We start from the raw sequence: 26,190 nt of genomic DNA, 5'->3' as shown, positions 1-26,190 counted from the left end.
ACTCCACATGAGCTCCCAGGGCGATGCCATGGTAAAAAGGGCTTATGAGATACTTGGATGTATAAAAAGGAGAGTAGTAAGTAGGGAAGTGATTTTACTTCTGAATACAGCATTGGTGAGACCAAATCTTGAATAGCATGTATAGTTCTGGTGTCCACATTGTAAAAAAGATATTAAAAAATTGGAAAGTGTGCATTACAAAGCCACAGAAATGGATTGAAGGCTGGAGAAAATGCCTTTAAGTGAGAGATTTAAAGAGCTTATTAAAAAGAATGTTGTATGGTGACTTGATTATAGCGTGTAAACACCTTCACAGGAAGAAAATACCAGGTACTAAAGGGTTCTTTAATCTAGCAGAGAAAGGAACAAAGAGAACTAAAGGCTGGAAGGAATAGTAAATATGGCAGGCAACCAGCCTGGCTTAACAGTGAAATCCTTGCTGATCTTAAACACAAAAAAGAAGCTTACAAGAAGTGGAAGATTGGACAAATGACCAGGGAGGAGTATAAAAATATTGCTCAGGCACGCAGGAGTGAAATCAGGAAGGCCAAATCACACTTGGAATTGCAGCTAGCAACAGATGTTAAGAGTAACAAGAAGGGTTTCTTCGGGTATGTTAGCAACAAGAAGGTGGTCAAGGAAAGTGTGGGCCCATTACTGAATGATGGAGGCAACCTAGTGGCAGAGGATGTGGAAAAAGCTAATGTAAGCGTTGCTTTTTTTTTTTTTTTTTTGCCTCTGCCTTCACAAACAAGGTCAGCTCCCAGACCACTGCACTGGGGAGCACAGTATGGGGAGGAGGTGACCAACCCTCTGTGGAGAAAGAAGTGGTTCAGGACTATTTAGAAAAGCTGGACGAGCACAAGTGCATGGGGCCAGATGCACTGCATCCGAGGGTGCTAAAGGAGTTGGCGGATTTGATTGCCATTGGCCATTATATCTGAAAACTCATGGTGATCGGGGGAGCTCCTGGATGACTGGGAAAAGGCTAATATAGTGCCCATCTTTTTAAAAGGGAAGGAGGAGGATCTGGGCAACTACAGGCCAGTCAGCCTCACCTGAGTCCCTGGAAAAATCATGGAGCAGGTCATCAAAGAATCAATTCTGAAGCACTTAGAGGAGAAGAAAGTGAACAGGAACAGTGAGCATGGATTCACCAAGGGCAAGTCATGCCTGACTAACCTAATTGCCTCCTATGACGAGATAACTGGCTTGGTAGATGAGGGGAAAGGGGTGGACGTGACTTTAGTAAAGCTTTAGATAGTGTCTTCCACAGTATTCTTGCCAATAAGTTAAAGAAATATGGGCTGAAAGAATGGACTATAAGTTGGATAGAAAGCTGGCTAGATAGTCAGGCTCAACAGGTAGTGATCAATGGCTCCATGTCTAGTTGGCAGCCGGTATCAAGCGGAGTGCCCTAAGGGTCGGTCCTGGGGCTGGTTTTGTTCAATATCTTCATTAATGAACTGGAGGATGGCGTGGATTGCACCTTCAGCATGTTTGCAGATGACACTGAACTGGGAGGAGTGGTAGATATGCTGGAGGGTATGGATAGGATACAGAGGGACCTAGACAAATTAGAGGACTGGGCCAAAAGAAATCTGATGAGGTTCAACAAGGACTCTGCACTTGTTATGGAAGAATCCCAGGCACTCCTACAGATTAGGCAGCAGTTCTATAGAAAAGAACCTAGAGGTTACAGTGGACAAGAAGCTGGATATGAGTCAACAGTGTGCCCTTGTTGCCAAGAAGGCTAACAGCTTTCTTGGCTGTATAAGTAGGACCATTGCCAGCATATTGAGGGACATGATTGTCTGCCTCTATTTCGCATTGGTGAGGCCTCATCTGTAGTACTGTGTCCAGTTTTGGGACCCACATTACAAGAAGGATGTGGGAAAATTGGAAAGAGTCCAGCAGAGGGCAACAAAACTGATTAAGGGGCTGGAGCACATGACTTATGAAGAGAGGCTGAGGGAACTGGGATTGTTTAGTCAGCAGAAGAGAAGAATCAGGGGGGATTTGATAGCTGCTTTCACTACCTGAAAGGGGGTTCCAAAGAGGATAGATCTAGACTGTTCTCAGTGGTAACAGATGACAAAACAAGGAGTAATGGTCTCAAGTTACAGTGGAGGAGGTTTAGGTTGGATATTAGGAAAAATGTTTTCACTAGGAGGGTGGTGAAACACTAGAATCGGTTACCTGGGGAGGTGGTGGAATCTCCTTCCTTAGAGGTTTTTAAGGTCAGGATTGACAAAGCCCTGGCTGCGATGATTTAATTGGGGATTGGTCCTGCTTTGAACAGAGAGTTGGACTAGATGACTCTTGAGGTCCCTTCCAACCCTGATATTCTATGATGCCATTATTCTACGGAAGCTGAAGCCAGAAAAAATTCAAATGAGAAATGAGCCACATATTTTTAAACAGTAAGGGTGATTAATCATTGGAACAAGCTACCAAAGGATGTATCTATTGAGGTCTTCAGATCAAGACCGGATGCTTTTCTGGATAATATGCCTTAGCCAAACACAAGTGATTGGACTCAATACATGGGGAGCTGAATGAAACACAATGGCCTGTATTATACATGAGGTCAGATTAAAAGATCTAATGGTCCCTTGTTGCCTCAAACTTCAAGAATCTATGAAACATCATTGATTAATGTGTCTGCTCTAAATAGATTATAAATAAGATTATAAAAGGATGTAGTCTTACCTGCAGTTGACTGAATACTCTTGGATGGTGGAGTCATAGATGAATTTTCTTGTGCTGATATTTTGATAAAAGAAACACTATTAGTCAGTTAACCACTGTTCTGAACAGATGTCTGTCAAAGGAATAATCAATAATCAAACAATGAAGGAAAAGGGGAGTCATTCTGCAGAGCAGCTCTCTTTGAGCAGGTAGTAATACTTTCCTTTAATGGTTTATAGATTAACCTTATCTTTTAAAAACTGCTAATTGTTTTGTGCATTTTGTGATGCGAAGAAATATTTTGATCTCTTTTGGAGTGTGTTTTCTAACAGCTTCGCTGAAGATTCCTGCAAATTTTGCAAGTGCATCTATTTTGTGCATTGTTACCTGTGAAGAGATGCCACTGCAAATATTGCTTGCATAATTAAGAAGTTTGTTTCAAACTTTGACTTCGTACCTTTTCTATTAACAGGTCTGTGTAAAGATTGTGTTCATTTGTGTAACAGCTACTAAACTCCTAAAATTATAGCAACTAATTACGGGGTGTTGAATATATGTAGTCCTGGGCATATCTTGATCTGCTATATTCCTGGATTCCATTCTGAGTGGAGAAGCTTGGCTTCTTGTATTATGGCCACATAAGTAATTGAATGAGAGTCCTTGGGAAAAACCAGGTGGGAAGCATTCAGAAGGAAACTCTTTCTTTGCTGGACTCTTCTCTTTTAAAAACATCCCAGTAGGGCGCATACTGGCATTATACTGCTTGAATCATCATCATTCTGATGAGATGTAAAATGTTAAGTAGCGAAAAATCTCACAGCACTCTTCAGAAGGGCAAGGATAATAACCTAATATCAGCATTCTGGTCAAATCTCAAGGTGCATATAATCTGCCTACCTGAAATTCCCTCTTTCATTCAATATCACATTCTTCTCTTCCTCCCCTAAAATTGAGATATTGTGTAGTTTTACAATATGCTTGGGAAAGATTTAGCACATTTCACCAAAAAAATGACTGCCTTTCAATGACAGTACATAAGGCCAAATTCTGCCCCCCGCTTCCGAGACACACCATTTCTTAATAGGAGTGTGTGCATGTGTCTGTCTGTTTGTATCTAAATGTAGAATTAGTCCAACAATTTATATAAAAACTATAATTTGTTATATTCAGTCATTGTGTCAATATTCTCTGATTCCCCCTGACATTTTCCTCTTGGTCACTCAGTGATACAGTTCTGCCCTTCCCGCTGATACAATACTGCAGTAATTCATCAAGCATCTACTCAGTCAGTTGACTTTGGAGTTCTTCTGCTGAAAAGATATGTGTCTGATTGGCAACAGCAGAACCAAATTCACAAGAAAGCATCACAAAACAGAGAAAGAGGCTGCTGCACAGAACAATGTCAAATCAACCTGATCTCATTCTATGCTGAAATTACAAATTTGGTTAATCTGGAAAAGCTATTCCTGATTAACTATTCCTGGATTAAACTAAATTGAAATAAGGCACTCTTATTCTGGTATAAAAGCGTCCATACTTGGAAATAGTCAGGAATAGTTAATTGGCTTTAAATACATTCTCTGCCTTCTTCCAAAGTAAATTTTCATGTGTAGATAAGCCCTTAGACTTTTGCAAGGCATTTGACTTAGTAATGCACAACATTCCAATTAAAAATTAGCACTATAGAATACCAATAAAGCATGTGATAAGTATCTAAATGACTGGTCTAAAACATTAGTTGTCAATGGGGAATCATCATCAAATGGTGTGTTTATCATGGGGTTCCCCATGGATCAGTACTAGGCCTGATACTATTCAACATTTTCATGAATGAACCAAAAGCAGATATATCATCACAGCTGATAGAATTTGTGGAAGACACAAAGATTAGTGTTATGATGGGGCCAGGATAGTCATACAAAGCTATTTGATACATGATAAACTGGGTCCATTTGGATAAAATGCATTTTAATATAACCAAATGAAAAGTTACACACTTAGAAACAAGCAATACAGGGCATGTCTACAGAATGGGGGTCTGTATCCTAGAAAGCAATAACTCAGAAAAGGATTTATGGGTCATAGTGGTCAAGCAACTCCACATGAGCTCCCAGTGCGATGCCATGGTTAAAAAGGCTTGAATGTATAGACAGAGGAGTAGTAAGTAGGGAAGTGATTTTACTTTTGAATACAGCATTGGTGAGACCAATACTGGAACAGGATATATAGTTCTGGTGTCCACAATGTAAAAAAAAAAAAGATGTTAAAAAATTGGAAAGTGTGCATTACAAAGCCACAGAAATGGATTGAGGACTGGAGAAAATGCCTTAAAGTGAGAGATTTAAAGAGCCTATTGAAAAGAAAGCTGTGTGGTGACTTGATTATAGTGTGTAAATGCCTTCACGGGAAGAAAATACCGGGTACTAAAGGATTCTTCAATCTAGCAGAGAAAGGCATAAAGAGAACCAAAGGCTGGAAGATGAAGCCAGACAAAATTCAAATGAGAAATAAGGCACACATTTTTAAACAGTAAGGGTGATTAATTATTGGAACAAGCTACCAAAGGAAACATCTATTAATGTCTTCAGATCAAGACTGGATGCTTTTCTGGATAATATGCTTTAGCCAAACGCAAGTGATTGGACTCAATACATGGGGAGCTGAACGAAACACAATGGCCTGTATTATACATGAGGTCAGATTAAAAGATCTAATGGTCCCTTGTTGCCTTCAACTTCAGGAATCTATGAAACATCATTGATTAATGTGTCTGCTCTAAATAGATTATAAATAAGATTATAAAAGGATGTAGTCTTACCTGCAGTTGACTGAATATTCTTGGATGCTGGAGTCATAGATGAATTTTCTTCTGCTGATATTTTGATAAAAGAAACACTGTTAGTCAGTTAACCACTGTTCTGAACAGATGTCTGTCAAAGGAATAATCAATAATCAAACAATGGAGGAAAAGGGGAGTCATTCTGCAGAGCAGCTCTCTTTGAGCAGGTAGTAATACTTTCCTTTGATGGTTTATAGATTAACCTTTTCTTTTAAAAACTGCCAATTGTTTTGTGCATTTAGTGATGCGAAGAAACATTTGAATCTCTTTTGGAGTGTGCTGTCTAACAGCTTCCTTAAAGACTCCTGCAAATTTTGCAAGTGCATCTATTTTATGCATTCAGTGACCTGTGAAGAGGTACTGCTGCAAATTTTGCTTGCATAACTAAGTGTATTTCAAATTTGACCACATATCTTTTCTTTTAAAATGTCATAGTTACATTTGTGTACCAGCTATTAAACTACTAAAGTTGTAGGAACTAATTACGGGGTGTTTAGTATGTAATCCTGGGCATATCTTGATCTCCTCTAAGTGGGCTATAATCCTGGATTTCATTCTGGGTGCAGAAGCTTAGCTTCTTATATTATGGCTAGATAGGTAATTGAATGAGAATCTTTGGGAAAAACCAGGTAGGAAGCATTCAGAAGGAGATTCTTTCTTTGCTGGACTCTTCTCTTTTAAAAACATCCCAGTAGGGTGCACACTGGCACTATGCTGCTGGAATGATCATCATTCAAATGAGATGTAAAATGTTAAATAGTGAACAATCTCATAGCACTCTTCAGAAGGACAAGGATATTTACCTAACGTCAGCCTTCTGGTCAAATCCCAAGGTGCATATAATCTGCCTACCTGAAATTCCCTCTTTCATTCAATATCACATTCTTCTCTTCCTCTCCTAAAATTGAAATGTGTAGTTTTACGACATACTTGGGAAAGATTTAACACATTTGACCAAAAAACTGACTGCTTTTCAATGACAGTACATAAGGCCAAATTCTGTCCTCAGATACACACACACACACACCCTTTTAATAAGAGTTTGTACGTGTCCATCTGTATGTATCTAAGAGTAGAATTAGTCCAATAATTTAAATAGAAACTATAATTTGTTAGATACAGTCACTGTGTCAATAGTCTCTGATTACCCCTGACATTTTCCTCTTGGATACAGTTCTGCCCTTCCCACTGATACATTTCTATAGTAATTCATCAATTATCTACTCAGTCAGTTAACTCTGGGGTTCTTCTGCAGAAAAGATATGTGTTTGATTGGCAACAGCAGAACCAAATTCACAGGAAAGCATCACAAAACAGAGAAAAAGGCTGCTGTACAGAACAATGTCAAACAAATCTGATTTCATTCTTTGCTGAAATTACAAATTTGATTAATCTGGAAAAAGCTATTCCTGATTAATTATTCCTGAGTAACTCCAAGTGTGGACACTCTTATTCCAGAATAAGAGTGCTTTATTCAAATTAGTTGAGTACATGGATTAAACTAAATTGAAATAAGGCACTCTTATTCTGGCATAAAAGCGTCCACACTTGGAAATAGTCAGGAATAGTTAATTGGCTTTAAATACATACTCTGCCTTCTTCCAAAGTAAACTTTCATGTGTAGATAAGCCCTTAGACTTTTGTAAGGCATTTGACTTAGTAACGCACAACATTCTGATTAAAAAATTAGCACTACAGAATACTAATAAAGCATGTGATAAGTAGCTAAATGACTAATCTAAAAATTAGTTGTCAATGGGGAATCATCATCAAATGGTGTGTTTATCATGGGGTTCCCCATGGATCAGTACTAGGCCTGATACTATTCAGCATTTTCATGAATGAACCGAAAGCAGATTTATCATCACAGCTGATAGAATTTGTGGAAGACACAAAGATTAGTGTTATGATGGGGCCAGGGCAGTCATACAAAGCTATTTGATACATGATAAACTGGGTCCATTTGGATAAAATGCATTTTAATATAACCAAATGAAAAGTTATACACTTAGAAACAAGCAATACAGGGCATGTCTATAGAATGGGGGTCTGTATCCTAGAAAGCAATAACTCAGAAAAGGATTTATGGGTCATAGTGGTCAAGCAACTCCACATGAGCTCCCAGTGCGATGCTATGGTTAAAAGGGCTTGAATGCATAGACAGAGAAGTAGTAAGTAGAGAAGTGATTTTACTTTTGAATACAGCATTGGTGAGACCAATACTGGAACAGGATATATAGTTCTGGCTTACAAATTGTAAAAAGAAAAAAAATTAAAAAATTGGAAAGTGTGCATTACAAAGCCACAGAAATGGTTTGAGAGCTGGAGAAAATGCCTTAAAGTGAGAGATTTAAAGAGCCTATTAAAAAGAAGGTTGTTCGGTGACTTGATTATAGTGTGTCAACGCCTTCATGGGAAGAAAATACCAGGTACTAAAGGGTTCTTCAATCTAGCGGAGAAAGGCATAAAGAGAACCAAAGGCAGGAAGATGAAGCCAGACAAAATTCAAATGAGAAATAAGGCACACATTTTTAAACAGTAAGGGTGATTAATTATTGGAACAAGTACCAAAGGAAACATCTATTGATGTCTTCAGATCAAGACTGGATGCTTTTCTGGAGAATATACTTTAGCCAAACAGAAATGATTGGACTCAATACAGGGGTAGCTGAATGAAATGTAATGGCCTTTACTATACACTCAGTCAGATTAAAAGAGCTAATGGTCCTTTGTCGCCTTCAACTTCAAGAATCTATGAAACATCATTGATTAATGTGTCAGTTCTAAACAGATCATAAATAAGATTTTAAAAGGATGTAGTCTTACCTGCAGTTGACTGAATGCTCTTGGATGCTGGAGTCATAGATGAATTTTCTTCTGCTGATATTTTGATAAAAGAAACACTATTAGTCAGTTAATCACTATTCTGAACAGATGTCTGTCAAAGGAATAATCAATAATCAAACAATGGAGGAAAAGTGGGGTCATTCTGCAGAGCAGCTCTCTTTGCGCAGTTGGTAATACTTTCCTTTGATGGTTTATGGATTAACCTTTTCTTTTAAAAACTGCCAATTGTTTTGTGCATTTTGTAATGCGAAGAAACATTTTGATCTCTTTTGGGGTGTTTTTTCTAACAGTCTCCTTAAATACTCCTGCAAATTTTGCAAGTGCGTCTATTCTGTGTATTCAGCGACCTGTGAAGAGGTACTGCTGCTAATTTTGCATGCAGGTTTGCCAGATCGCGGCTCTCACTGGCCGCGGTTCACTGCTCCAGGCCAATGGGAGCTGCTGGAAGTGGCGCCGACTGAGGGACATACTGGCCACCATTTCCAGCAGCCCCCATTGGCCTGGAGCAGTGAACCGCGGCCAGTGGCCCGGCCTGCCAGGGGCTTTCCCTAAACAAGCAGCGTCCCAAGTTTGGGAAACACTGCCCTAGGGAAAAACAAAACAAAACCAACTTTGGAATTAAAAATAGCTCTGGTCACGGGGGTGGTAGGATGAGATGAGTCAAGTGTCCTTTGTTGTATTTGAAATCCACAGGACTGATTGACAGGATACTCAATTTAGCAACATAAATAGTCCGAGCTAATTAGTAAAATGAACTCAGTAGGTTGCAGCAGTCAGTCTGACTACTGACCAGTAATGTTGGATGTCTTCTGCAGGCTGAATTTTTCTGAGAGGAGGTGGGAAAGTTTAGTGAAAATGTTCAGCTGTTTCCAAGAACAAGCCTAGGGAAATAGTTTTGTTGTTTTGCTCATGTTAAAAAATTCTGCTAATCTTTTCTTTAATCAGCTGTAGCACCCTTAATCTTAGGAGCAAAGACTTGAAATTTGGCAGGAAATGGCTGTTTTCTCAAGGATGTGCCTTCTTCCATCCTTATGAAAATTCACCAAAACTTGGCCTTTGAAAAAAATCACAGTTCATACATGCTTAACAGAGACTTCTTCAGTTTTAGCAGCTAAAATCTCTGATGATTCCAGCCTCACTGAAGATACTCCATCCCCTCACAGCTTCTAAGGATGACAGACTTTGTTTTTTCAGTTTGCTTTTTTCTGAAGACCTAAGAAATTGCCTTAAAAATCCCTACATTAAAAGAACATTATTAGGATTGCAAAATTAAGCCCTGAAAGATAGGAAATGCCAAAATTAAAGTTGCCAATACAACCTTAACTCATCCCTCCTTGTGCATATGCATTATGACACAGTCTTTAACTGCATGATCACATAGTATTTTTTCCACAGAACTCCTGTGTCATTCAGTGCATATGCTGGACTTGTGCTAGGGACAAATCAGAGTTGTGTAGTGAAGGAAACTGTTGTCCATGGGACACCTTCTTCATTTGTTGCAGAAAGTGGAAGGTGTGTAGTGGATGAGGAAAGCATTTGCAGGAAGAGAAAGGATGGTCCCATGGTTAAGACAGTTGAATGCTGCTCTGGAAACTGGATTCTATCCCTGTCTCTGCCAGAGTTCTTGTGTGATGGCAGGCAAATCACTTAAACTAAACTTTATATGGGCAGTTACTAATTGTGTGTTTCTCATTTACTGGCTGCCCAACTTGAGACCCTGTAGTCCAATTTGCAGAAGTGCTGAGTGCTCACAGCTGCAACGGAATTCAGTGGGAGCTGCACTCTGACATATGAATTGCTACATAATATTAAGAACTCTGAAAGATCATGTTCTAGACAGTTCAAATTGGGTACCCAAAATTAGTGGATATTTTGACCTTAATCTCTCTGTGCCTCAGCTCCCCATCTGTAAAATACAAATAATAACATCCCTTCATCTCACATAACAGTTGTAAAGAGAGATGAATAAATGATTGTGACGCCCTCAAATACTATAAGTCATCAGATTGCCAGAGAAAAACTCATAAGGAAATTAATAATTCTGTCTTCAGAGCATGATTTCAACAGTGTGCATGAGGCCATACATTGATCAATGAGGATAAAAGAAAATATTGAATAACTGCTCATCAATTGGGCGATATCCATCCTGTGCAACACATGAGGCAGGGATCCAGTGGAAAAGATAGTATGCAATCATGTTATTAAAGACTATATCATAACGCATATGCACAATGGGACTGAATTAAGGTTGCACAGTGAAAACCTTGAGAGCTTACCTGAAACATTTGTACTACTGCTTATAGTAACGGTTGAATCACTGGAAACTGAAAAGTAATATAAAGGATTGTGTAAGTGCAGGGCTAACTTAAAAAAAATAAGAAAATTAGTTAGGGAAGTGGATTGGACTGAAGAACTTGTGGATCTAAAGGCCTGGAATTACTTCAAGTCAAAGTTGCAGAAACTGTCAGAAGCCTGCATCCCAAGAAAGGGGAAAAAATTCATAGGCAGGAGTTGTAGACCACGCTGGATGAGCAAGCATCTCAGAGAGGTGATTAAGAAAAAGCAGAGAGCCTATAAGGAGTGGAAGATGGGAGTGATCAGCATGGAAAGCTACTTTATTGAGATCAGAACACGTAGGGATAAAGTGAAAAAGGCCAAAAGCCATGTAGAGCTGGACCTCACAAAGGGAATTAAAACCAATAGTAAAAGGTTCTATAGCCATATAAATAAGAACACAAAGAAAGAAATAGTGGGACCACTAAATACTGAGGATGGAGTTCAGGTTAAGGATAATCTAGGCATGGCCCAATATCTAAAAAAATAGTTTGCCTCAGTCTCTAATGAGTATAATGAGGAGCTTAGGGATAATGGTAGGATGACAAATGAGAATAAGGATATGGAGGTAGATAATACCACATCCGAGGTATAAGGCAAACTCTAACAGTTTAATGGAACTAAATCGGGAGGCCCAGATAATCTTCATCCAAGAATATTAAAGGAACTGGCACATGAAATTGCAAGCCCATTAGCAAGAATTTTTAATGAATCTGTAAACTCAGGGGTTGTACCATATGACTGGAGAATTGCTAACATAGTTCCTATTTTTAAGAAAAGGAAAAAAAAGTGATCCAGGGAAATACAGTCCTGTCAGTTTGACATCTGTAGTATGCAAGGTCTTGGAAAAAATTTTGAAGGAGAAAGTAGTCAAGGACATTGAGATCAGTGGTATTTGGGACAAATTACAACATGGTTTTACAAAAGGTAGACTGTGCCAAACCAACCTGATCTCCTTCTTTGAGAAGGTAACAGATTTTTTAGACAAAGGAAATGCAGTGGATCTAATTTACCTCAGTTTCAGTAAGGCATTTGATATGGTTCCACCTGGGGAATTATTAGCTAAACTGGAAAAGATAGAGTTCAATATGAAAACTGAGAGGTGGATAAGGAACTGGTTAAAAGGGAGACGACAATGGGTTGTACTGAAAGGTGAACTGTCAGGCTGGAGGGAGGTTACTAGTGGAGTTCCTCAGGGATCAATTTTGGGACCATTCTTATTTCATCATTTTATTACTGACCTTGGCACAAAAAGTGGGAATATGATAATAAAGTTTGTAGATGACACAAAGCCGGGAGATATTGCCAATACAGAGAAGGACAGGAATATCATACAGGAAGATCTGGATGACCTTGTAAACTGCAGTAATAGTAATAGGATGAAATTTAATAGTGAAAAGTGCAAGGTCATGCATTTAGGGATTAATAACAAGAATTTTTGTTATAAGCTTGGGACGCATCAGTTGGAAGTAACAGAGGAGGAGAAGGACCTTGGAGTATTGGTTGAACACAGGATGACTATGAGTCGGCAATGTGATATGGCTGTGAAAAAAGCTAATGCAATCTTGGGATGCATCAGGCGAGGTATTTCCAATAGAGATAGGAAGGTGTTAGTACCATTAGACAAGGCACTGGTGAGACCTCATCTGGAATAATTTGTCCAATTCTGGTCTCCCATGTTTCAGAAGAACGAATTCAAACTGGAACAGGTACAGAAAAGGGCTACTAGGATGATCCGAGGAATGGAAAACCTGCCATATGAAAGGATACTCAAAGAGCTTGGCTTGTTTAGCCTGACAAAAGGCAGCTGAGGGGAGATATGATTGCTCTCTATAAATATATCAGAGGAATAAATACGAGGGAGGGAGAGGAATTATTTAAGCTCAGTACCAATGTGGAGACAAGAACAAATGGATATAAACTGGCCATCAGGAAGTTTAGACTTGAAATTAAACGAAGGTTTCTAAGCATCAGAGGAGTGAAGTTCTGGAACAGACTTCCAAGGGAAGCAGTGGGGGGGAAAGGCATATCTGGCTTCAAGACAGCTTGATAAGTGTATGGAGGGGATGGTATGATGGGATAGCCTAATTTTGGCAATTAATTGATCTTTTGCTATTAGTGGTAAATATGTCCAATGGCCTGTGATGGGATGTTAGATGGAGTGGGATCTGAGTTACTAAAGAGAATTCTTTCCTGGGTGTCTGGCTGGTGAGTCTTGCCTACATGCTCAGAGTTTAACTGATTGCCATATTTGGGGTCGGGAAGGAATTTTTCTCCAGGGCAGACTGGCAGAGGCCCTGGCATTTTTTTTGCCTTCCTCTGCAGTGTGGCGCATGAGTCACTTGCTGGAGGATTCTCTGCACCTTGAAATCTTTAAACCATGATTTGAGGACTTCAGTAGCTCCGACATAGGTTAGGGGTTTGATACACAAGTGGGTGGGTGAGATTCTGTGGACTGCGTTGTGCAGGAGGTCATCCATAATGGTCCCTTCTGACCTTAAAGTCTATGATTCTATGAATAAAGGTTGCACAGGCAGCTCCGAGGAGTTCAGCACAATTCTCTACTGACATTTATATTCCAAATCCAAAAAAAAATCTTCTTTAAATGCATACCCAAGTTTATGCTGTAAAGAATCTCTCTCATTGTCTTACATGCACAGCAGGTGACAGAGACCGCTGAATCCCAGGCAGAGTGAAAACATTGAGAGCTTACCTGAGACATTTGTACTACTGTTTATAGTAATGGTTGAATCACTGGAAACTGAAAAGTAATATAAAGGATTGTGTTAGTGCAAACATCTTCCAGGTCTGTTTGGTGCTAAAATATGAGAGTTAATAATGTGGATACAAAGCATTTGCAACATTTAGGAGCATAATGTTTTCCCTTATGTTCCCAAAGATGTGCAGGATTTAGCTATACCATTACATTCACAGCAAACTGAAATTAGTGGGCACTGCATGGCTACATCACATGGAAGCACAGGGGTTTCTGTTGTAATGTTTGGTGGTATCAAGAGAATTATTCTAGTGAACAACTGATTTGCTAATTTCTTCTGAAGATGGCTCACCACTTCTTATTCAGTTGTTCATGCTCTAATTCTCTCACAGTGGAGTGAGAGCTACACCAGCTGTAGGCCTTGTCTATGTTTGAAAGACGTAGTGTTCTCTTGCTGATGTGGTTTATACCAGTTCCCCAACCAAAATGAGCTTGAATGGTAAATGTAACTGTGGTTACACTAGTCAAACTCCTAACCCATAAATTACACTAGCAGAAATTTTAGGTATAGGACAGCCTTAGTCTCATAAACAGTCCATGATTTGTTGTTTAGAGCATGGTCAAAGGAATGGGAGACAAACAACAACACATGGGTGTGCAGCATGTTCAAGGTATCTTGTGTCATCATCTACACCAGTGAAAAGCCAACTCTTGAGAGATTATCACAATAAATGGTGCTTTTTTTTAAAAGCAACAGTGGCTGGAACCAGGCAATTTTGTGAAAATCTTAGCTTTGATCACAAAAAATTTCTAGCCTTCATGGATGTGGAGAAAAGTTCTGAGAACATGATCCAAGTGCAAACTAAAGGCTCAGAAATTAGAAGACAAATTTAAAGAACCACCAAATTTATACATTTTTAAAAATCTTCTGATTTTTAAATTTTTTTTTTGCTTGAGTCATGATTTTTGCACACTGGGGCTGGCAATGTGACTGCACAGTGGGTGGAAAACACTACTTTTTTACACCCACCCCATACTGCTGCCAATGACTGCATAAGGTGCGGGGCAGCAGACAATCAGGGCCATGATAATCAAGTTTAGGCGAAGAGATCGGCTTAATTAGTAAATAGAAACAGCCGAGAGGCATAAAATCATCACACAGTGTGACATCCTGACGTTTGGCTTTGCATTATGACATATTGTGATGATTAACATTCTATGGTGTAGACATAGAGCAGCACACTGTTATTATGATGTGACTCCATTCATAGTACTCTCATGTCGTCCCCCTGTATTGGCTGCTGAGTAGAGCAGTCAGCTTTGTTCCTTTTGCTCAGCATACTGCACTCGCATTAGCATTTCTGAGACCAGCCAGATTGAGAGAGCTGAGATATGACCTGTAAATTATTAGCTGATTAAAAACCAGAGGAATCGGTGTGCTCTATACTATACTATAGACCTGTGAATGTAATATTAACAAAGCTGGCCTAAAATGGCAGAGTCATTCTTTCCTTGCCCATATTTCATAGTAGGGCAACAAAGCTCTGTTTAGACACCTCCTTTTCTATTAATCTAGGCTTTGTTTTGTAAAGTATGCAGTATATGGCATGAAATATATTGATAATTTGCTAATTCACATTTCTGGAAGATGCTAATCTCGATTTTTCTTTTCCATGGGGAAGGTCTCCAAACAATGGCTCCTTCTGAAGAAAGGTTCCTATTCCTCCAATTTTTTCATAGCCAGAAGTGCATCCTTTATCAAGTAAGCTGGAATATGGAAATATCCTTAGAGACCATGGAGGGAGAGGGTCAGATATGGGGCTTTTAAAAATATAGGAGAGCCTAATTTTTCACCTTATTTTATCATTTACTTTGTGCCAAGTGCATGCAAAATGATAAAGGATGATTTAGTAATATTTCATGCCCACATGGCACAGCTGTAAATGGTGACACAAGGCAGTGGGGAATCCAGCTCATTGTATGGTCTTAAGAGGTGATTCTCCCCCACCCCCATTAGTGATATCTGGCCATATCTGAACTGGTGGGCTAGAAATAAAAAACTCTGTATTCTACAAACCCTTGAGCCTCTCGGTCCTCTCCTGCATGCCCATTTGCTTACCATTTAGTGACTAGGTTCAAGCTGCAGCATATGGTGCTAGCTCATTGCATTACTTTGCTATGCACAAATTCTTTAATCTGAACTGCAAGGCAATAAGTGAAGTCTAACCATTAAACTTTCAACATGGTGCACAGGCTTTACAGCCTAGCAACTACTCTTGATGTTAACACAATCAAATAATATAATATCTATGTACCTCTTTGAAAGTGCAGGTTAAAGAACTCTATGCTAGAGGCAGTCACTCTGTCAATTTTCTCTGATTTCCCTTGACATTTTCCTCTTGGTCACTAAGTGAAACATTTCTGCCCTTCCCACTGATACATTACTGACACAAAAAATTAGTTCTCAATGGGGAATCATCATCAAATGGTGTGTTTATCATGGGGTTCCCCATGGATCAGTACTAGCCCTGATACTATGCAATATATTCATCAATGATCCGAAAGTAGATATATCATCACAGCTGATAGCATTTGTGGATGACACAACAATTGGTGGTATGATGGGGCCAGGGCAAGAATACAGAGCTATTTGGATGCCATGATAAACTGAGCCCATTCGGGTAAAATGCACTTTAATATAACCAAATGATAAGTTATACACCTAGGAACAAGCAATGCAGGCCATATCTACAGAATGGGGATCTGTATCCTAGAAAGCAATAACTCAGAAAAGAATTTATGGGACATAGTGGTCAAGCAACTCTACATGAGTTCCCTGTGTGATGCCATGGTTAAAAGGGCTTGAATGCATAGACAGAGGACTAGTAAGTAGGGAAGTGATTTTACTTTGGAATACAGCATTGGTGAGACCAATTGTAAAAAAAGATGTTGAAAAATCAGAAAGGGTGCATTACAAAGCCACAGAAATGGTTTGAGTGCTGGAGAAAATGCCTTAAAGTGAGAGATTTAAGGAGCTTATTTAAAAGAGGGTTGTGCGGTGACTTGATTATAGTGTGTAAATGCCTTCATAGGAGGAAAATACCAGGTAATAAAGGATTCTTTAATCTAGCAGAGAAAGGCATAAGGAGAACCAAAGGCTGGAAGATGAAGCCGGACAAAATTCAAATGAGAAATAAGGCACACATTTTTAAACAGTGAGGGTGATTAATCATTGGAACAAGCTACCAAAGGAAGCATCTATTGATGTCTTCAGATCAAGACTGGATGCTTTTCTGGATAATATGCTTTAGCCAAACACAAATAATTGGACTCCATACAGAGGTAGCTGAATGAAATGTAATGGCCTTTACTATACACTCGGTCAGATTAAAAGAGCTAATGGTCCTTTGTTGCCTTCAACTTCAGGAATCTATGAAACATCATTGATTAATGTGTCAGTTCTAAACAGATCATAAATAAGATTATAAAAGGATGTAGTCTTACCTGCAGTTGACTGAATGCTCTTGGATGGTGGAGTCATAGATGAATTTTCTTGTGCTGATATTTTGATAAAAGAAACACTATTAGTCAGTTAATCGCTGTTCTGAACAGATGTCTGTCAAAGGAATCATCAATAATCAAACAAGGCAGGAAAAGTGGAGTCATTCTGCAGAGCAGCTCTCTTTGAGCAGCTGGTAATACTTTCCTTTGATGGTTTATGGATTAACCTTATCTTTTAAAAACTGCCAAATGTTTTGTGCATTTTGTGATGCGAAGAAACATTTTGATCTCTTTTGGAGTGTGTTTTCTAACAGCTTCCCTGAAGATTCCTGCAAATTTTGCAAGTGCATCTATTTTGTGCATTCAGTGACCTGTGAAGAGGTACTGCTGCAAATATTGCTTGCATAATTAAGAAGTTTGTTTCAAACTTTGACCTCATATCTTTTCTTTTAAAATGTTTGTGTAAAGATTGTGTTCATTTGTGTAACAGCTACTAAACTCCTAAAATTATAGCCATTAACTACGGAGTGTTGAATATATATAGTCCTGGGCATATCTTGATCTGCTATATTCCTGAATTCCATTAAGAGTGGAGAAGCTTGGCTTCTTGTATTATGGCCAGATAGGTAATTGAATGAGAGTTCTTAGGAAAAACCAGGTAGGAAGCATTCAGAAGGAAACTCTTTCTTTGCTGGACTCTTCTCTTTGAACAGCATCCCAGTAAGGTGCACACTGGCACTATGTTGCTGGAATTATCATCATTCAAATGAGATGTAAAATGTTAAGTAGTGAAAAATCTCACAGCACTCTTCAGAAGGGCAATTGTATTAAGCTAACTTCAGCATTCTGGCCAAATCCCCAGGTGGATATAATCTGCCTACCTGAAATTCCCTCTTTCATTCAATATCACATTCTTCTTTTCCTCTCTTAAAATTAAGATGTTGTGTAGTTTTACAGTATGCTTCATAAAGATTTAGCATGTTTCACCAAAAAATTGACTGCCTTTCAATGACAGTACATAAGGCTAAATTCTGTGCGTACACACACACACACACCCCTTTCTTAATAGGAATGTGTTCATGTGTCCGTCAGTCTGTATCTAATGGTAGAATTAGTCCAATAATTTATACAGAAACTATAATTTGTTAGATTCAGTCATTGTGCCAATATTCTCTGATTCCCCCTGACATTTTCCTCTTGGTCACTCAGTGATACAGTTCTGCCCTTCCCACTGATACATTACTGCAGTAATTCATCAAGTATCTACTCAGTCAGTTAACTTTGAGGTTCTTCTGCAGAAAAGATATGTGTCTGATTGGCAACAGCAGAACCAAATTCACAAGAAAGCATCACAAAACAGAGAAAGAGGCTGCTGTACAGAACAATGTCAAACAAACCTGATTTCATTCTTTGCTGAAATTACAAGTTTGGTTAATCTGGAAAAGCTATTCCTGATTAACTATTCCAGATCCATTCCAAGTGTGGACACTCTTATTCCAGAATAAGAGTACTTTATTCAAAATTAGTTGAGTACATGGATTAAACTAAATTGAAATAAGGAACTCTTATTCTGGCATAAAAGCGTCCACACTTGGAAATAGTCAGGAATAGTTAATTGGCTTTAAATACATACTCTGCCTTCTTCCAAAGTAAACTTTCATGTGTAGATAAGCCCTTAGACTTTTGTAAGGTATTTGACTTAGTACTGCACAACATTCTGATTAAAAAATGGCATTATAGAATATAAATAAAGCATGTGACAAGTAGCTAAACGACTGATCTAAAAATTAGTGGTCAATGGGGAATCATCATCAAATGGTGTTTTTATCATGGGGTTCCCCGTGGATCAGTACAAGGCCTGATACTATTCCATATTTTCATAATCACAGCTGATAGAATTTGTGGATGACACAAAGACTGGTGTTATGATGGGGCCAGGGCAGTCATACAAAGCTATTTGATCACATGATAAACTGGGTCCATTCAGATAAAATGCATTTTAATATAACCAAATGAAAAGTTATAAACCTAGGAACAAGCAATAAAGGCCATGTCTAGAGAACGAGGGTCTGTATCCTAGAAAGCAATAACCTAGAAAAGGCTTTATTAGTGTTTAAAGGGTCATAGTGGTCAAGCAATTCCAAATGAGCTCCAAGTGTGATGCCATGGTTAAAAGGGATAATGAGATCCTTGGATGTATAAACCCGGGAGCAGTAAGTAAGGAAGTGATTTTACTTCTGAATACTGCATTGGTGAGAAAAATACTGGAATAGTATATATAGTTTGGGTGTCCACATTTTAAAAAAGATTGAAAAATGGAAAGGGTGCATAACAAAGCCACAGAAATGGTTCAAGGGTTGCAGAAAATGCCTTAAAGTGAGTGATTTAAAGAGCTTATTAAAAATAAGGTTGTGTGGTGACTTGATTATAGTGTGTAAACACCTTCACGGGAAGAAAATACCGGGTACTAAAGGTTCTTTAATCTAGCGGAGAAAGGCATAAAGAGAACCAAAGGCTGGAAGCTGAAGCCAGACAAAATTCAAATGAGAAATAAGACACACATTTTTAAACAGTAAGGGTGATTAATCATTTGAACAAGCCACCAAAGGAAACATCTATTGATGTCTTCAGATCAAGACTGGATACTTTTCTGGATAATATGCTTTAGCCAAAGACAAGTGATTGGACTCAATACAGGGGTATCTGAATGAAATTTAATGGCCTGTACTATACACTAGGTCAGACTAAAAGATCTAATAATATAATATTATATATGGAGATATACCTATCTCATAGAACTGGAAGGGACCCAGAAAGGTCATTGAGTCCAGCCCCCTGCCTTCACTAGCATGACCAAGTACTGATTTTTGCCCCAGATTCCTAAGAGGCCCTATCAAGGACTGAACTCACAACCTTCGGTTTAGCAGGCCACTGCTCAAACTGCTGAGCTATCCCTCCTCTCTTGTACCCTTAAACTTCAAGAATCTATGAAACATCATTGATTAATGTGTCTGTTCTAAACAGATTATAAATAAGATTATAAAAGGATGTAGTCTTACCTGCAGTTGACTGAATGCTCTTGGATGGTGGAGACATAGATGGATTTTCTTGTGCTGATATTTTGATAAAAGAAACACTATTAGTCAGTTAACCACTGTTCTGAACTGATGTCTGTCAAAGGAATAATCAACAATCAAACAACGGAGGAAAAGTGGAGTCATTCTGCAGAGCAGCTCTCTTTGAGCAGCTGATAATACATTCCTTTGATGGTTTATGGATTAACCTTATCTTTTAAAAACTGCCAATTGTTTTGTGCATTTTGTGATTCCAAGAAACATTTTGATCTCTTTTGGAGTGCGTTTTCTAACAGCCTCCTTAAATACTCCTGCAAATTTTGCAAGTGCATCTATTTTGTGCATTCAGTGACCTGTGAAGAGGTACTGCTGCAAATATTGCTTGCATAATTAAGAAGTTTGTTTCAAATTTTGACCTCATATCTTTTCTTTAAAATGTCATAGTTACATTTGTGTAACAGCTATTAAACTACTAAAATTGTAGGAACTAACTTTGTGGTGTTGAATATGTAGTCCTGGGATATCTTGATCTGCTCTAAGTGGGTTTCTGGGTGGAGAAGCTTGGCTTCTTGTATTATAGCCAGATAAGTAATTGAATGAGAGTCCTTGGAAAAGCCACGTAGGAAGCTTTTTGGACTCTTCTCTTTGAACAACATCTCAGTAGGGTGCACACTGGCACTATACTGCTGGAATTAAAATCATTCAAGTGAGATGTAAAACATTAAGTAGTGAAAAATCCCACAGTACTCTGCAGAAGGGCAAGGATATTAACCTAACGTCAGCATTCTGGCCAATCCCAAAATGGATATAATCTGCCTACCTGAAATTCCCTCTTTCATTCAATATCACATTTTTCTCTACCTGTCCTAAAATTGAGATATTGTGTAGTTTTACAATATGCGTGGGAAAGATTTAGCATGTTTCACCAAAAACTTGACTGCCTTTCAATGACAGTACATAAGGTCAAATTCTGCCCCCCGCCCCCAAGATACACCATTTCTTAACAGGATTGTGTGCACGTGTCCATCTGTATGCATCTAAAGGTAGAATTAGCCCAATAATTTATACAGAAACTATAATTTATAAAATGCCCTGGGATCCATCTCTAGGAAAGGATCTCTATGTGATGCAACATAATCACCATTAAAAAACTATTAGAATGAGAAGATATGCAAAGATGAAACAGCATATTAAAATATACCTGCTATAAAAATTTAGTGCAGTCACTACCCTTAAATTACCACAATGCTCTTGGGATATGGCAGTCAGGGGAAGGCCATTTAAAAAAAGAAAGTCTACACATCAATATATAGTTTAGACAATACCACTGTGCAATTTATTGCAGAACATCACAGGGATTAAAAGTGCACCACACTTTAAGTGCTGCACATAAATGCAATCCCAGCTTTCTTTAGCTAAAATAACATTTAAGTGGTTGCTTGCTTCAGCCAACTCCCAAATGTACAGAGCAGCTCATCCTGCCCACGTTCCTTTCCACCCCACCTTCTCTCTGACTAAATATAGTTAGTCAGTGCCCAGCCCCTGACTTCCCAGGGCACATCCCTTTTCTAGGGTGACTCATTGCTTGCCTACAGTTGGCTCTGCCTTGATACTTTACAGGTCCCCACGCTAAAGTCAGATATCTGTGATCTCTTGTTTAATTAGAATGACAGATTAACGCCTTCCCTCCTGAACTTCTGGGTGGGGTGAGAATAGTTCATCACATACCTCAATGTTTTTTTTTTAAAAAATACTGAATAACTAACAACGGTGGATCTAAACTCTTTCTCTAGTTGCTTGCTGTGGTATGTTCTCATGAGTGAATAAAACAGACTTGCTGAAGTCAACAATGCAACTGCAGCAAGATAAATTTATTTCACTTTGCTACACCACCATTATTTTAAAAAAATATGAGTAGGAGGACAACTGAATACAATTATACAAGAATCCAAAGAGGTTTAAGAATATGTAAAACAGAAAAATAGGTATCTAGCCCTGTTAATACAGGTTTCCAGATTTATGCCAACAATTAGAAGCATGCTTGAGATGTATGATGACCATTTGCTGTTCGTTAAAAATACATCAGGGAAGTGAGTTGCCTAGCAAAACAGTAGTTTGGCCTTGTGCATACTGTACTTCTCACTGAAAGCCAAAGAGGAATTAGGTCCTTATGAACAGTCTTGACAGAGGATCTAGGAAGCTTGATTTTACATGCGAGGCTAAAAGATAGATGTATACACGTTCCTGAGCTTCATGTTTCGAGTATAGGAATCCTAATGTGTTGATAGTGTCAATGGTAACAAACTGATTTAAGAATATAATTTAAATATTGCCATAATGATATAGAACAAAGGACTATATAGCCCAGTATCCTATATCTCACTGTGATGGGGCATGCAAACCCCACACTGGAAAGGAAGGGGTTAAAAAGCTGCTCTGGCCCCACCATGTGTGCAAAACATGCACAGGCTGGAGAAGGCGCTTGACTCCATCAGGGAACTGATAGGCATGATCCCCTGGGAGAACAACATGAGGGGGAAAAGGAGTCTAGGAGAGCTGTCTGTATTTTAAAGACGCCTTATTGAGGTTGCAGAAACAAGCCATCCCGATGTGTAGAAAGAATAGTAAATATGGCAGACAACCAGCCTGGCTTAACAGTGAAATCCTTGCTGATCTTAAACACAAAAAAGAAGCTTACAAGAAGTGGAAGATTGGACAAATGACCAGGGAGGAGTATAAAAATATTGCTCAGGCACGCAGGAGTGAAATCAGGAAGGTCAAATCACACTTGGAATTGCAGCTAGCAACGGATGTTAAGAGTAACAAGAAGGGTTTCTTCGGGTATGTTAGCAACAAGAAGGTGGTCAAGGAAAGTGTGGGCCCATTACTGAATGATGGAGGCAACCTAGTGGCAGAGGATGTGGAAAAAGCTAATGTAAGCATTGTTTTTTTTTTTTGCCTCTGCCTTCACAAACAAGGTCAGCTCCCAGATCACTGCACTGGGGAGCACAGTATGGGGAGGAGGTGACCAGCCCTCTGTGGAGAAAGAAGTGGTTCAGGACTATTTAGAAAAGCTGGACGAGCACAAGTGCATGGGGCCAGATGCACTGCATCCGAGGGTGCTAAAGGAGTTGGCGGATTTGATTGCCACTGGTCATTATCTTTGAAAACTCAGGGCGATCGGGGGAGGTCCCAGATGACTGGGAAAAGGCTAATATAGTGCCCATCTATTTAAAAGGGAAAGAGGAGGATCCAGGCAACTACAGGCCAGTCAGCCTCACCTCAGTCCCTGGAAAAATCATGGAGCAGGTCATCAAGGAATCAATTCTGAAGAAATTAGAGGAGAGGAAAGTGAACAGGAACAGTCAGCATGGATTCACCAAGGGCAAGTCATGCCTGACTAACCTAATTACCTTCTATGATGAGATAACTGGCTTGGTGGATGAGGGGAAAGCGGTGGACATGTTATTCCTTGACTTTAGTAATTTTTTGATATGGTCTCCCACAGTATTCTTGCCAACAAGTAAAAGAAGTATGGGCTGAAAGAATGGACTATAATGTGGATAGAAAGCTGGCTAGATCATCGAGCTCAACGGGTAGTGATCAATGGCTCCATGTCTAGTTGGCAGCCGGCATCAAGCGGAGTGCCACAAGGGTTGGTCCTGGAGCCAGTTTTGTTCAATATCTTCATTAATGATCTGGAGGATGGCGTGGACTGCACCTTCAGCAAGTTTGCAGATGACACTAAACTAGGAGGAGTGGTAGATATGCTGGAGGGTATGGATAGGATACAGAGGGACCTAGACAAATTAGAGGATTGGGCCAAAAGAAATCTGATGAGGTTCAGCAAGGACAAGGGCGCTTAGGATGGAAGAATCCTATGCACTGCTACAGACTAGGGACCGAGTGGTTAGGCAGCAGTTCTGCAGAAAAGGACCTAGGGGTTACAGTGGACGAGAAGCTGGATATGAGTCAAGGGTGTGCCCTTGTTGCCAAGAAGGCCTAATGGCATTTTGGGCTGTATAAGTAGGAGCATTGCCAGCAGATCGAGGGACGTTATCATTCCCCTCTATTTGGCATTGATGAGGACTCATCTGTAGTACTGTGTCCAGTTTTGGGCCCCACACTACAAGAAGGAGGTGGAAAAAGTGGAAAGAGTCCAGCAAAGGGCAACACAAATGATTAGGGGCTGGAGCACATGACTTATGAAGAGAAGCTGAGGGAACTGGGATTATTTAGGTTGCAGAAGAGAAGAATGAGGGAGGCATTTGATAGCTGCTTTCAACTACCTGAAACGGGGTTCCAAAGAAGATGGATCTAGACTGCTCTAGATGACAGAACAAGTAGCAATGGTCTCAAGTTGCAGTGGAGGAGGTTTAAGTTGGATATTAGGAAAAAACTTTTTCACTAGATCAAGCACTTGAATGGGTTACCTAGGGAGGTGGTGGAATCTCCTTCCTTAGAGGTTTTTAATGTCAGGCTTGACAAAGCCCTGGCTGGGATGATTTAGTTGGGGATTGGCCCTGCTTTGAGCAGGGGGTTGGACTAGATGACCTCCTGAGGTCCCTTCCAACCCTGATATTTTATGATTCTATGAAAAAGGGAGCAGAGCAGCTCAGGGGGTGGCAGACAGTGAAGGTTAAGAGATTTATATTCGGAGCTCCTGCGAAGGAGCACGGCAGGAGTTCCTGAGGTCTGTTTATAGGGACTCGGTCAACTCCTTAAAGGAGGAAGTCACACCTCTTCAAAGGACTTTATCTTTGAGTTCAGCTAATAAATGATTTTATCCATTGGGAAGAGAGGGGCTGGTAGGAAGTATCCAGGGAGGCAGAAGTATAGCACTTTGAGATACAGGATTTAGCGGCTTACCACAGGGCCCTTGAATGGAACCTGGTGGAGAGACTGGGCCTGGGTTCATGTACCACTACCTTGGGAGTGCCAAAGACAAAAAAGTCTACCCTTGGTGTGGGAAAATCTAGTCAAGGGAAGGCCTTGAAAACAGAAGAGTCTGGACCAAGAGACCCTGACCCAAGGGGAAGCCGGGAACCCCTTGCCCCAGAGGACTACGCCATTGCTGGACTTTTTATATACTCAAAACGTGCAGATGCAAATGAATGACCTGGCCTTAGGGATGAATTCATGCTTGACTTCAGATTCACCATACCCCCAAACATGCATGCTCCTACAGCTGTAGGTAAGCACCTGTCAGCTCTTTGAAAATGCTTACCTGACCTCCCCATGTCAGCAGTAATCCCTAATATAGCCAGCGGTGGGAGCATCTCATGCTTACAGGGCAGCAACTTCCTCACTCAAGCTTCTCTTGTTTGTGTTCCCCTGCCACTAAATGCAGACATGTGACCTAAGACTTTGCAATTCTTAAACCTGGGCAGCATGTTCACAGCATGATCCCTGAGCAGCTTGTAACTTTTGTCAAGTAAAGAATAGAGAAGATAGAGCTACTTTGATAGAGAGTCAAAAAATAATGAAAGAGCCAAAAGGACTAAAAATAAAACATAATGAGGGGGGAATAACAGGATGGTAAAAGAGGACAGAGGAAGGACAGGAGAGGTAGAGTAAAGAACAGAGGAAATGAGATGTATCGGAACTGTGTTGGGACATGATGCAAAGGGATGTGAAGAGAATGGGAACACCCATCTGCCGAAACAAGCCAAAGGGGGCTCCTGCAAAAATAGTTAGGAACCATTGTATACAGTGGTGGAACAACTCAGCAGAAATAAACAGTTGTAAATCAACAAGATTTCTTCCTCATGTGCTTATTATAAAATAAGAAAGTAAAATACTTTCAGAAGCATAGAGTAAACACAAATTTCAGTATGGTGTTCAACCTACCACCCCTGGGTGTGGAGACCTATTGTCTTAAAAATATTCTCTTCATTTTGCTTCAATCTTCACTAAAAAAATTAATTGTGAACAGATACTTAACATAATATTAACAAGGGGGAAGGAACACAAGCCAAAAGTAGGGAACAAACAGGTTAAAAAGTATTTAGAGAAGTTAGATGTATTCAAGTCAGCAGGGCCTGACAAAATTCACCCTACAGTATTATAAGAATTAGCTGAAGCCATCCCGGAACCATTAGCAAAGAGACCCTGCAGAATTATAGACCAGTCAGGCTAACTTTGATACCTGAAAAATACTAGAACAAATTATGAAACCATCAATTTGT

At 39.5% G+C, this 26,190-nt stretch overlaps 1 protein-coding gene across 20 annotated transcripts in view; it reads right to left on the bottom strand.

The window, feature by feature from the left end:
- The window catches only part of EMCN (endomucin), a 103,941-nt gene that overhangs the window by 52,507 nt on the left and 25,244 nt on the right, over positions 1-26,190 (bottom strand). For 4 of the 20 annotated variants that reach the window (XR_007773223.1, XR_007773216.1, XR_007773215.1 and 1 more), the window contains exons 2-8: positions 19,988-20,041; positions 16,932-16,985; positions 13,425-13,472; positions 10,654-10,701; positions 8,357-8,410; positions 5,510-5,563; positions 2,713-2,766 (exon numbers count right to left, since the gene is read on the bottom strand). Coding sequence is in view for 1 of the 20 variants with exons in the window: in XM_050944474.1 (XP_050800431.1) it covers positions 2,713-2,766; positions 5,510-5,563; positions 8,357-8,410; positions 10,654-10,701; positions 13,425-13,472; positions 16,932-16,985; positions 19,988-20,041 (366 nt within the window). In the remaining 19 variants the exon portion in view is untranslated. The remainder of the gene's footprint in view (positions 1-2,712; positions 2,767-5,509; positions 5,564-8,356; positions 8,411-10,653; positions 10,702-13,424; positions 13,473-16,931; positions 16,986-19,987; positions 20,042-26,190) is intronic. The other 16 variants (XR_007773229.1, XR_007773219.1, XR_007773222.1 and 13 more) reach the window with 15 other exon arrangements.

Source organism: Gopherus flavomarginatus, chromosome 3, assembly GCF_025201925.1.
Source record: "Gopherus flavomarginatus isolate rGopFla2 chromosome 3, rGopFla2.mat.asm, whole genome shotgun sequence".
Lineage (NCBI taxonomy): Eukaryota > Metazoa > Chordata > Testudines > Testudinidae > Gopherus > Gopherus flavomarginatus.
Note: the sequence above shows the minus strand (reverse complement) of the source record. Positions and strands in the feature narration are given on the sequence as shown.